We start from the raw sequence: 12,992 nt of genomic DNA on the forward strand, positions 1-12,992 counted from the left end.
TTTGCTCTGGAGACAACAGTCTGTGACTCCAGCTAGACTCCCCACCCTGGAGAACTGAGGAACTGGGGTGTGCTGGGTGACCTGGGCAAGACAACCCGCAGCGATCAGTCCTCTTACCTCCCCTGGACTGGACATTTCCACAGGTCAGAGACCTTTCTGCCTTGCCTTTCTGCTGGATTCCCCAGCATGTGGTCCAGAACCCATCATGGAGCAGGCCTCAGAGGTTGCAAACAAATTTTCATTGGGTGAAGAAAATGAATCTTCATGTTTACAGGTAATTGAAGAAGACTTTTTTGAGTACTCTCCTAAGCACTTTACACATCGGCCTCTTTAATTCTCATGACAGCCCTACAAGGTAGGTACTGGCATAACCCCGTTTTCCACAGATGGGGAAACAGAGGCACAGAGGAATGAAATAACTTGCTGGGAGGCAGAGGAGCAGAGAGGCCAAAGCAGGTCATCTGTTTTGGGGCTGTCCATGAAAGGACACCCCTACCCCATCTGCCAACCTCAGGATATTAATGCTCCTCATGTGACCACCCTCCCACCCCCCCCCCACCCCCCCGAACATTTCTTCACTACCTAAGTCGGAATTGGGAGCCTTGGTTTTGGGCCAGCTCTGTCATTACTTGGGAATATAACCTTGGGCAAGTCTATTCCCATCCAGACATCAGTTTTCCCATCTGTCCAGCCGGGTGGTTGGACTAGATCCTCTCACTGGGCCCTTCCCAGTCTAAAGCCCTGAATCCTGTGACTGTTGAAGGGGGCCCCATCTTTCATTTTCTGCCCTAATGAACAGGCTCTCCAGAAGTCCTTGGCTTGGCTGGATGGCAGCTCTGCTCCCCGGGGCAGGAGAAGGTTTGGAGTGCTGGCAGAAGCTTCCCGAATCCTCCTCTCACTCCTGCTGTGGCCTTGGCTCAGGCTGGGGGCCCCAGTGCCTCTCCCAGTGGGTGCCGGAGGCTGGAGCCGCCTTTGTCTGCCGCAGGAGGCCAGCCAGGCGGCTGCGGCTGCAACCGGCCCCTGCCCAGGCCTGGGAGATGGTTTTTTTTCCCTGTGTGTTGCAGCTGGGACCGTTTATAATAGGAAAAAAAAAAAAAAGAGAGCGAGTGAGAGAATGACCAGGCCAGCCGGCTGGAAAATAAAGAGACTTAAAAAGAAAAGGGCTAGGCTGTTCTTCTCCTGTGGAGGCTTTGGTTAAGCAGAAAGTTTTAGTTCCTTTCTGAAAGGCATTTGGGCTTTTGAAGTCCCCTGCGGGAGCTCCCTCTGGCCCCTGGGAAGCCAGGCCCTGGCATGTCCCAATGTGAACGACCAGGATGGAGCTGGGGCACTCAGAGGAGGCAACAACAGGCGCTGGGAAATACCGCCCCAGGCTAGGTCCACTGGGCTCCCAGCAAAGCCCCCTTCTGCTTCCCGCCTAAGCCCCACCAGTTCTCTTTGGTGGTCTTTCTCTGCATTTCCTCTGCTCTCTCTGCCTTTTCTGTCTGGCCTGGCCCTGGTGGGGCCAAGGGAGGGAGCACACCTAGATCTGCTTCTTCATTTAGTCGGAGAACCAGAGGCATTTCACAAACAGGGAGACCGAGGCAGAGAGAGGGTTTGTCTGAGGTCACCCAGAGAACCTAAACTCACTGGGCAGCTCTTGTGTGTGCTTTGCCTGTGCTAACAGGAGCTGTGTTTCCCAGAGGGCTCAGGGGTAAAGAGTCCACCTGCCAAGCAGGAGAGGCAGGAGACGCTGGTTCAGTCCCTGGGCTGGGAAGATCCCCTGGAGGAGGAAACGGCAGTGCACTCCAGTACTCTTGGCTGGGAAATCCTAACCCACTCCAGTATTCTTGCCTGGGAAATCCCACGGACAGAGGAGCCTGGTGGACTACAGTCCATGGGGTCCCAAAGAGTTGGACATGACTGACCGACTGAGCATACATAGCACTGACAGTAGCTGACGTTTATTAAGCGCATACAGTACGAAAGGAGCTGGGAATGAATTTAGGAAACAGGCTTCCTCTTAGGGAAGCTGTCTGGTCAGCTCTCTTCTCTGGCCTTCGCTGATTCCCAGTCTCGCCAGTGAGGTCTCCTCCTCGTCAGCCCACCCCTCAGCAGGGTCATAGTCATCGCCCTCACTGAAGAAGAACCACAGTCAAAATGTAACATTTCTCAAGCGCTGACTGTGTCCCGTGCTATATGCCAGGCATGTGACGGCACTGCTCATTTCATGCCCTCCACACATGACTGAGGCAGGTCAATGGTGAGATTATCTTACAGTTCACAACCACCTATGCCATATTGGTGTTATTCTCTTGATTGCTTTGCCTGGGATTCAAATCAAGGCCTGTCTGACTCGAGAGGCTGAGCCCTTTCTCTGAGACCAGCCTCTATGCTTGCGGTGGCCCTGTGTGTCTTAGAGTCTGCCTCTGGCTTCTGGGGTCATCTTCCTTCTCCAGTCACCATCATTCACTGGGCATGAAGTGGGCACTGTGGCGTGAAGGAGATTCTTGTCAAAACCTGGGGATCTGCCCTGAAATAGCTCTTGATTTGACCTAGCTGGGTAGGCAAAGGTTTTTACCAATTGGTCTCCGTTGTCCACCCAATGAACCATGTGAAAATGGTTGATTGCACAGAGATGTAGTGGGTACCTCTTCTGTATGCTGCACAAATTGAGTTTTCCTCCCAGTGTCCTAAGTTCTGAGCATTTGTGGGGCACCAGAAACAATGGGGAGCAGGGCAGGCTTATCCCTGATGATCTCACTTCCCCCCTTCCTACTTGTGGGCTTTGGGTCCTTAATTGGATGTGCCCAATGCAGGGGCCAAGGGCTTCCCAGGTGGTGCTAGTGGTAAAGAACCCGCCTGCCAATTCAGGAGACTTAAGAGACACGGGTTCGATCCCTGGGTCAGGAAGATCCCCTGGAGAAGGAAATGGCAACCCACCCCAGTATTCTCGCCTGGAGAATCCCATGGACAGAGGAGCCTGGCAGGCTACAGTCTGTAGGGTTGCACAGAGTCGGACACAGCACAAGGCATAGTGCGGGGACCACACAGGCTGATGCTCGTCTGAAATCCCCACGGTGTTTCTTTTAGGCCTGGACCCCTAATAGGTTCTTTTCATGATGCTAGTGGATGGGAGGGAAAAGGGTGCGTGCACAGGAAACAACCCAATATCGCTTTTTTTTTTTTCTCAAAATTATCTTAGTGAGTTTGGTCGTGCACACTCTTAGGTCTTCTTTGTAAATAATAGTGGTCACAAAAGGGGTTGGAAGTGGGTCAGCATTTGTTTTTCTTTTTTTGAAAATTGCATTTACTCACGGCTCTGCTGGCTCCTTGTTGCAGCACGGTCTTTTCTTCGGTTGCGGCAAGCGGCGGTGAGGGGAGCTGCTCTCTAGTTGTGGTGCTCAGGCCTCTCATTGTGGTGGCTTCTCTTGTTGCAGAGCACAGGCTCTCGGGCTTCAGAAGCTGTGGATCCCAGGCTCCAGAGCACAGGTTCAATAGCAGTGGCACACGGGCTTAGTTGCTCCATGGCATGCGGGAATCTTCCCAGACCAGGGATCAAACCTGTATCTCCCACATTGGCAGGTGGATTCTTTACCACTGAGCCACCAGGGAAGTCCCAGCGTTTGCTCTTCTTGCCTGTCTCCACCAGGTGATGGTGAACACAAGTCTCTGGCCAAATTCTGCCTCGCACCCAAAGTTGTGAAAGCAGGATCACCCCAAGACAAAACGGGTCCTATAACCACTTCTGATGTGAGAGGTAACGCTCCAAACAAGCCCCATCTCACTGCCAGGCAGGATGCTATATCCTCTGCTGGGTACCCTGCAGTGAGACCTTATTTCTGATGGTGAGACCTAGGACCCTGAAAGGATGAAGCCTGGGGGTGAGGGGAGGGAAGGGGTTTCCCCTAAGGGGACAGATTACCCCAGCCTCACCAGATTCATTCTTCCAGTGCGGGCAAGGTGGGGGGCATCTCTAGAACACTGTGCTCAACTGTACCTTGAATGCCTTGAATTCCACCAATGAAAGCCCATATCTAACACTTTTCTGAACGTCTTGTTGCTAATTAGTAAAACATTGGTGGCTGATGGAGCTAAAGGCCTTGTGGCTAAAGGCCTTGTGACTAGTTCTGAAATGTGCCCCTGCCTGATATAACCACTCCCATTCAAGTTTAGAAAGCTGGACATGTATCATATTCATGATACACCGGATTTTTTTTTTTTTAATCAAAGTGAATCACAAAACCATTGGAAAAGAAGCATTTTGAGAGTGACTGCAGGTTTGCGTGTGCCGCATCCTGGGGCAGTCAGAGGTCGTCTGGGTGGAGGTCTCAGGGCCGGGTCAGGAATGTCAAGCTTTCCCAGCGTGTGAGTCCACGGGGACCCTCATGTCAAGTTGGTTTCTTTGTCGCCTTGTGGGTGTTCTCTGCAAAGACTGCTGACGCTTGAAGAATTAAATAATTATAATAATAATGATAAAATAGAAATGGCTTTCCCAGCTGAACAGAAACTGGAGAAGACAAGGAGGTTCCCACACCCGACTTATTGTTTTTGGCCCTCTACTCCCTCAGCTCCGGGGACACAGCTGTCTGGGCCTGCTGCTGGCCACTTTGAATTGTGGTCATGGGCGGGGGACACTGGGGACCCTTGGGGAATTTCAGGAGCATCTGTAGGGATTTCCCTCCCCAAAACACCAGGCTGAGAACCAAGAGCAGAGAAAGGGACTCTTTCCATTTTGACTTACTCTGTTCTGCAGTCTCAGAAGCTTCCAGACCAAGCCATGTGAAAGGACTCCTCAGTGTTGCAAAGCCAGTTGTGGAGGCAGGAACACCTGACTGGTGGGTGGAGGCCAGTTCATAGTCAAGGCGACAGGCTGTCTCCTGACAGATTCAACCACGGGGCATAGTCATTGCTTCCTGGGTACCCTCAGGTTAGGAGTGCCCAGGAAAACCTGGTTCCACAAGTAGTGGGTCATTACCATGAAACAAAAATGTAAAAGAGAAAAAGGAACAATCAAGTCCTCTGGAACACAGAGCCTTCTCCATAGACCTAACGAAAACTTCTAGAAAGCAGCAGTCCAGGGAAGGAGGTGCTTGCCGGTGCAAGGAGGGAATTTGTAATTGTGTGATTGGTGTCTCTCCCTAGAAATATTTTTGAACTTGAGGATTGGTAAAGGGGAGAGACAGGAAGGGAAAGGAAGGAAGCCTCGTGATCTTCCCTTGGTCATGTGGGCCAGACCAGCAACACTTAACTAACAAGAGATCTTTGGGACAACCCCATGAGATTCACGTTCTCTATATTCCCATTTTGCAGATGAGAAAATGGAGGAACAGAGTCCCTTCTTGAGGTCTCCCTGGAGGTAATGAGAGAGACTGGACTAGAAGATGGATGAGATCGGTTCCAAGCCTGGCAACCCCTGTCTCTTTGGGCCCTTAGCTCTGAACTGTGACAACTTTCCCTTGGAATCACCCAGTTCCTTTCCACGTCTGGCCCTTTTACGTGCACTGTCCCCCCCACCAGGAGCTCCGTTCTCTGTCCTTTCCCCTGACTTCTTCCTCCTCCTCCAGGCTCTTGGCCAGACCACCACTGGGACCCTCTGATTTTTGGCCTCATTTGCACTATATTTTTCATTCTCAGGATTGTTCAAAACGGTAATTAAATAATTATTTATGTGGCCATTTATTAAAAAGTCAGCCTCTGCATCAGAGAGCAAGACCCAGCAGGGAGAGACTGTGGTCCTTCTTGTTCACTGTCTTATCCTCAGTTTGGGCACACAGTAGGCATGCAATGAATAAATGATGGTTGAATAAACCAACAACAAAGGAATGAACTTATTTCCTGGGGGGAACTAGGGGTTCATCTTCCCTCTCCAAAATAACTGTTTCTTACAGGCTGATGCAAATTTTTCCAGTGGAGAGTGTGACTCTCAAGTTATTAAAATGGTAAACAGGGACTTCCCTGTGGTCCAGTGGTTAAGAATCTGCCTTGCAATGCAGGGAACATGGGTTGGATCCCTGGTCGGGAATTAAGAGTCCACATGCTGCAGGGCAACCTAGTTGGAGTACTGCAACTACTAAGCCCATGCTTTAGAGAGACTGTGCACTGCAACAAAAGAAAGTCCATGGCCTGTGCGCCCCAAGGAAGACCCAGAGCAGCCAAAAACAAACAAACAAGCTAGCAAACAAAAGAAAACAAAGATCACAAATTCCAAATTGTATATATTCAGGTGTCATTTAATCTAAGTGTATGCATGTGTGTGTGTGTGTAGTGGGAGAATTCGGTCATCTGGTCACTCATTGCGAAGTACCTCTAGAACAACTCTGGAGACTTCTCAAGGATACTAGTGTAGAGGTCAAAACGAACCCTATCTCATTTTACTTTATTGTCTTACCTTGTTTTCTGTCACCCACAGCCCCTCCTGCATTCACCAGACTGTTCTGGAGTATGCTTGCTTCTTTCTGAACTCAAGGAGGAACCTCATTTGCTGTGTGTCTGAGGATACATCATTAGAAGCGAGCCGAATTGGTGGGGAAAGGGTAGCACCTTGGGTGAGAGGCGCCCTGTCCTCTGGCGAAGTTGCCCATTTATGTCTCGAGTAAGGTCTTGTGCCGTGCTGTGCTATGCTTAGTCACTCAGTTGTGTCTGACTCATTGCGACCCCATGGACTGTAGCCCACCAGGCTCCTCTGTCCAGGGGAATTCTCCAGGCAAGGATACTGGAGTGGGTTGCCATGCCCTCCTCCAGGGGATCTTCCCAACCCAGAAAGAACCCAGGTCTCCCACATTGCAGGCGGATTCTTTACCGCCTGAGCCACCAGAGCCAAGAATACTGGAGTGGGTAGCCTGTCCCTTCTCCAGGGGATCTTCCTGACCCAGGAATCAAGCTGGGGTCTCCTACACTGGGACCCCTACAAGCTGGGGTCTCAGCTTTACCAGCTGAGCTATCAGGGAAGCTCCGAGCAAGGTCTTACCTGTTTTCAAAAAGGTTAACTTGTCTTTTCTCTTGCATTTATGATGGCGGCTCCTTAGTTTACAAAGGGTTTTTCCCAGCCTCTTCTTTGGATCAGGCAGAAACAGCTGTCCCCTTGGCAGATAAGGAAGAAGCAGCCATAGGGGGACTTTCTCATGGTAGGAGGGGCCCAGACTCCTGGATCCCCTGTAGGAAGTTAGGCAGGTGGGGTACAAAACGTCCTCTGAAAATGACCTTTTTCTGCTCTCAGGTCTCCAAGGCTGGTGAGGAGCGGAGCCCAGGCGGCAGGCAGCTAGCCCTGCCCTCAGCCCTGTGCCCCTTGAGACCCTTTCAGTAGGAGCTCCCGGAGTTCTGCTGCTCTGGAATTTTCCTTAAAATATCATTATTTCTGGAAGGACTTAAAAATGAAACAAGCTGCTCAGAAAGCGGGCCGGGTGAGGCAGGGACGAGGTGGGGCTCCCTTGGCACCCTGACTGCCACTGAGCTGGGAGAAGGCAGCCAGGTCTTGGGGCGGGGGGTGGGCCTCGGGACGCGAACGTGCGCGACGGCGACGCTGGGGACGGTGATCAAAAAACTTTGTGCAGATCTCCAGGACCTGCCGCCCTTATGCATTAGTGCCCTCGTGGATAGACTATCGCCTGCCCCCCATCCTGTTACCCCTGCCTCTGCCCTCTGGGCCTTCCGCAGTTCCCCAGGGTGGAAAAAGGGCAGCGCCGCGGGTCTCCAGCCAGTCCTCGCTGCCCGGTGACCCCTCCTTTCCTCCAGCAGCCCCTTCCCCACCACGCGCTCCTTTGGCCCACCCCGCCCCCTCTCTCCCGGCTCCCGGCTGGGCACGATCCGCAGTCTCCAGCCCCCCAGAGAGCCCGGGAGGGCGAGCCGGGGGCTGTTCTCCGCCCCCTCCCCCTAGGAGAGGCAGCCCGCGGCGGGGGCACCCCGGAGCCGCGGCCAATCGCCCCCCTCCCCCAGCGTGTGCCATCTGCCGCCTGTCAGCCTCTCTCCGCGGGCCGCGATCCCAGGCGCCGGCGGGGGTGGGGAGCTGCTGCTTCGGCCCCTCCTTCCTGGCTCCTTCCCAGGCGCCTCGCGGCCTCTGCCCTCGCTGTGGCCCGTGGCACCCCTTCTCCTTTTCACCCCGGCCGTCCCTGAGCTGCGGGCGGCGGCTCCCGTTCCCCTCTGGGAAGGCCCAGAGATGCTGGACACTCTAGGACGCAGGAGCTGGGGACGCAGGGACCCGGGGCGGGGGCGGCAGCCCTCATGGAGGGCGGGGGCAGCTCTCAGAGCCTGAGTCCCAGTCAGGGGACGGCTCTGTCCTGGCCCTAGCCCCTCTCGGGACACTCGCTATCGGTCTCCTGGTGGCAGGGTGTATGCCTCGGAGGCGTCGCGTTTCGCTGGTCGCCCGACTCTACCTCGGAGACGGCCTTGAGCGCGCTAGCTTGGTTTTCTCCCCGGATCCTGCCTCAAGGCCCATCCCAGCCAGCCCCCCAGCCGCTGGGGAGGCGGGGGTGGCATCTACCTCTGCTATCAGCCCAGCACGGGGTCGGGACCCGGAGGCCCAGAGAGGCGAGCGGGGCTGAGCGGGACTTCGAAGCTCGCCGAGGGGGGCGCGGGCCCGGCTGGCGGGCGGGCTGGGAAACTGCGGGGCGCAGGCGCCCTGTTTAGGGAAGGCGCCGTTGCCCGGCCGGCCCCAGCGCGGCTTTCGGCGGGCAGCAGGTTCTTCCGTGAAAGGTTGCCCTGGGTAACTCGTCTCCGAGGGGACACAGCCCTCCCCTCTCCAAGTGGCAACTTATCGATCCGCGAGATTGATAACCCTCAGCGCCGCGCCGCGCACTCGCTCCGCTCTCCCAGCTCTGGGGCTCGCCGGCCCAAGGTGGCGCCACTCGCCCAAGGAAGGGCGGGGTGGGCGGGCGGGAGATGTCGGGTCGTTTTACCCACCCTGAACCTGGCCTCCTGCAGCTTGTGGGGGACGGAGGAGACTAGAAACGGTTTAGGGGAGCCGCCTGAAGAAGACTTCCTAAATCTGAGCCCTTCCCCTGGAGGCTCCAAGACCCAAGTCTCGACCTGTTCAAGAGCTGTTAGGACCCGAGGCGCCCCCTGGTGGCTGGGGCAAAACTTTATGTCAAGTAGAAGCGGGTCTATTAATCTCGGGAGGAGGAAGTGCTACTGCAATGTTTGGGGCTAAGGTGATTTCTTTACAGTATTAGCGAAGAAGCGTGCAACCAGACGCGGAAACTCTACAGATTCAGGTGTTGGGGTGGAAAAGATTTAGCCCAGTAGAGTAACAGTTTCTGGATATGGGGCAGGAATGGTCTTCAAACACCGATTGATGGGCAGAATCCGACAAGGAAAAACCAGGTTCACGGATAATGCATATACGTGGGGTACAATTTGCAGAGCTGGCAGTGCCAGGGCAATTCACCCCAGTGTGCTCCCCCCACCCCCCAGTTTCTTCACTTTTTGCAGTTTGTGATGCAAAGGTATCTTGGCGAGCTTGACAGCACGCGTGGGCCCTGTATCTGTTCCCTCCTCCCTTCCCCGGGGCCGCCAGCGCCGGAGTTGGGGCCCCGCGTGCCGGTGCGGTGCCCGTGCCCGCGCCGTGCCTGCCGCCGCCGCCGCCGCCGCGGTCCGGGTTTTGCGGGCGGCCGGAGCTGTATTTCCAGCGCTGTCCATCGCTCGGTGCTGTTGGCCCTCTCTCCGTCTGATCCGAGCCGGAGCAGTGCGGGGCGCCCCACGGGATCAGAGCGCTCCCCCGCCGGGACTCCGCTCCTCACATCCTCCTGCTGGGACCCGGCTACATTTCCAGCCAAGCCTGGCTTTATTATGTGTCTCTGCAGTGCAGCCCCAGCAGCCGGATCGGGAGGAGGAGAGCCAGCGACCACAAAGAAGACAGGAGCGCAAGGGAGGCTGGCGGGCGGGCCGGCGCCGGCTGGAGCGCGGAGGAGCCGGGGCGCAGCCGCCGCCGCCGCTGCCCGGGAGGACGGGAGCCCGGCCGCCGCCTGCTCGTCCTCCTCCTCCGCCGCCGCGGCCGCCGCCTCCCGCCTCTCCGAGCCCCTGGTCCATGGAGGCAGCTAGCGGGGCCGGCGAATTGGCACCGGCCTGGGGATCGGCTGCGCGCCTCGCGCTGAGCACCGCAGCCCGAGGGCAGGCAGCGGCGGCCCGGCGCACGGGCTGAGCGATGCCCGGGGCACGGGCGCGCCTGCCTGCCGCCGCCTGAGCGCCCCCGCGCGCCCCTTCCTCCTCCGGGGGGCCGGCGCCGGACCGAGCTGAGAGCCAGAGAAGGGGGCGTGAGCCAGGGGCCCCGAGCTGCGGCTTCCGAGCGGCTGCGGCCGTTTCGAGCCCCCCAAGTAGGCTGAGTTGAGGGATCCCCGTCCTCATCCATCACAATCTCCAAACCCGGCGTTTGGGCATTTTAAAACCATTAATATTTATTATTATTTTTTTGGGCGGCAGGGGATAATTTGAAGGTTTTTTTTTTTTCTTTTTCCGAGGGGTACTGAGCTTCCGCGCTCTCGACCGCCTCTCGGTCTCCTCCCCTCCAGAGACCCCCTCGACTCCAGCCCCGTCCCCCCTCCTCAGATGGGTTCATTGTGAGCTCCGCACCGGGCTGCGTAGCCGGACGCCTGCAAACTTTGCACAAAAATCCGGCAAGGGGAGGAGGAGGAGAAGGAGGAGGAGGGTGAGGGTGGCGGTGGGGTGGGGGAGGGAGGGAGGGGGCCGCAGGGGCCGGGGGCCGGCGGGGGGTGGGGAGGAGGAGGGGGGCGGCTTTTTTTTTTTTTTTTTGCATAACTCGGCTCGGCCGAGTGGCCTCCGGACTCCCCGCGCCGCTGGGACCGCCGCTGGGACCGAGAGCCCCCGGCTGCCGCATTGCAACAGGCAGGGCCCCGGCGCGCCCCCCGGGCCTCCCCCCGCCCCGGAGCGGCCTCGGCCGGCCCGGGCCGCCCCCCCCAGGGAGGCCGCCCCGGACCTGCGATCCGCTCCCCACAGCTGCCGACCCGGCTGCAAAAAAAAAAGTTTCCGAGAGGCAGGAGGAGGAGAAGGGGGAGAAGGGCAGCCCGGAGCGGCAGGGGGCGGCGGGGGGAGCCGGCCGCGGAGGGCGACGGAGCGCCGGGAGCCCCGGACATGTCCAGGCGGAAGCAGGCGAAGCCGCGCTCGGTGAAAGGTGAGCGAGCGGGGCCCGGCGGAGGCGCGAGCGAGCGAGGAGGGAGGGAGCGAGGGAGGAGGGACCGGCGAGCGGGCGGGCGGCCGGGGACCCAAGCGAGCGAGCGGAGAGGAGGAGGAGGCGGCAGAGGAGGCGGAGGCGGAGGAGGAGGAAGAGGAGGGGGAGGAGGAAGCCGCGAGCGGGAGGCGGAGGCGGCGGAGGGGGCACAGCGCGGACACCCTAGCCGCCCGGACCCTCTCCGGGCCCGGCGCCGCCGCCCGCGGGGGACCCGGGCCTGGGGGCGCAGCCGAGGGGCCCTCGCTGCTCCCTCCGTGCGGGCCCCGGGCCCGCGTGGCCAATCAAGGGGTGCGGGCCCGACTTGGCGGGGATTGCGAATCTCGGCGGCGGCGGCGGCGGGCGGGCGGCGGGAGGAAGGAAGAGGCGGTGAGGACCGGCGCCCAGGAGGCCGGTAGCTCCGAGGCCGCTCTCGCTGGGCCCGGGGCCTTGCCGCCTCTCCTCCGTCCACGCCTTGTCGCCCCGGGACGCCGTGGTCGTCGGGCGTTGCTGGCGCGCGCCGCGGGTCCCCGCCCTGGCCGCCGGGCGCCCCCTCCCTGCCCCCTGCCCAGGCCGCCCTCCCGGCCCGGGCCCCCACACTTCCTGCCTCCTCCACCGAGGCCGACCGGGCCGGGAGCCTCCGCCAGGAGTTCATTGTCTGCGCAGCGCCGGCGGGACGCGGGTCCCCAGGGGAGCGCAGCGGCTGCCGCGCGCGCCCCTCCGCCGAGAGCTCCCGGGACGCGACCCTGGGCACCTACACTCTCGACACCTAGGCCGGCTTCTCGAATCGGATCCCCGGAATGCACACTTTTGAGGACACACACACCCACACACCCACACACCACACACCTCTTCGTGTCCTTCCTTGCTTTGTATTTCTACCGAGCGCCTGCGGCCCGAGTGGGCCCCCTGGGGAGCAGAGGCCCCCGGGGAGATGACGCGGGAGGGCAACTGAGCTCCTCCCCTGCCCTTCTTTCCCCACCCGCTGGCCTCTCCAGGCCTCGCCTGCTGCTTTGTCCCGATTCCAGTCCCCCCGGGTGGGTGCCCGGCCTCCCGCCCGCGCTGGGAGATGATAGAGGAAGGACAGGATGAGAGCGGCTACATCTCTGGAGCCAAAAGTCCCGAGGCCCTTGTCCTCTCCCAACTCCCTTGATGACCTCTGGCCCGAGCCCAGCTCTGCTCTGAAAAGTTCATTTCCTGGAGGCCTGCGCGGGAAGGCGCAGGGGCCTCGTCTCCCTTCCTGCCAGCCTTGCTCCAGGCTGGAATGGCTGGGAGTGAATCTGGCAAGGAGGGTCGTGGGACACCCGCCATTGCTCTCCTTCCAAAGTCCCAGGAGATCTCGGGCACTCGGCTCAACAGAGATTCTCCTTGTCATCTGAGAGGCAGGCCAACTCAGTCTGAACTCAGCAATCCGGCTGCGCTCTTTTCCTCTTTCCTTGAGAGAAGTTGGTTTTGTTCCCCTCACCCTGGCAGGCATCCTAGTCCTGGATAGCCAGACCTGTTCCACAGAACCGGAGGGTCTACAGGGTGTTCTGGTTGAAACCAGAAGAGAGAGACCTCAAGAGCAGGACAGGAAGACGGTAGATGCTTGTCCTTGTGCTGAATAGAAGGGTTCTCGGCCTGAAATAACATTTGATTTCTTTTCTCTTTCCCTGGCTCACTGCTCACTCCTTCAAGAGCCACTTAAGGTGGCCCAGAAGAAAATGTACAATTGGAGTCTCATTGGAAAAGGGGTTTCTATCTAACCTGGGCAGTTGATTTTGAATTAAATCTGTGTATTGAAGCAGATTTTTCACAGAGGAAGATGCAGAACTTAACCACCTCTAACCTGAACCCAAGCCTCCATACCTCCTTATTTCAG

The 12,992-nt window shown here is 58.1% G+C and overlaps 1 protein-coding gene and 2 long non-coding RNA genes across 3 annotated transcripts in view; 2 read left to right on the forward strand and 1 right to left on the reverse strand.

Annotated features, from left to right (window-relative positions):
* LOC122420985 overlaps positions 1-5,564 on the forward strand; it is a 110,592-nt gene extending 105,028 nt beyond the window's left edge. The window contains exon 3 of the long non-coding RNA XR_006263424.1: positions 5,290-5,564. This is a non-coding gene — a long non-coding RNA (uncharacterized LOC122420985). The remainder of the gene's footprint in view (positions 1-5,289) is intronic.
* Positions 4,293-7,037, reverse strand: LOC122420986. Its single transcript, XR_006263425.1, has 3 exons — positions 6,947-7,037; positions 4,721-4,811; positions 4,293-4,420 (listed from the first exon to the last, which is right to left on the reverse strand). It is a non-coding gene; the product is annotated as an uncharacterized LOC122420986 (long non-coding RNA).
* Positions 7,038-10,972: 3,935 nt separating this feature from the next.
* ZNF423 (zinc finger protein 423) overlaps positions 10,973-12,992 on the forward strand; it is a 341,617-nt gene continuing 339,597 nt past the window's right edge. The window contains exon 1 of the mRNA XM_043434686.1: positions 10,973-11,098. Coding sequence (XP_043290621.1) covers positions 11,059-11,098 — 40 coding nt within the window. The 5' untranslated portion in view covers positions 10,973-11,058. The remainder of the gene's footprint in view (positions 11,099-12,992) is intronic.

Source organism: Cervus canadensis, chromosome 18 (genome assembly GCF_019320065.1).
Source record: "Cervus canadensis isolate Bull #8, Minnesota chromosome 18, ASM1932006v1, whole genome shotgun sequence".
NCBI lineage: Eukaryota > Metazoa > Chordata > Mammalia > Artiodactyla > Cervidae > Cervus > Cervus canadensis.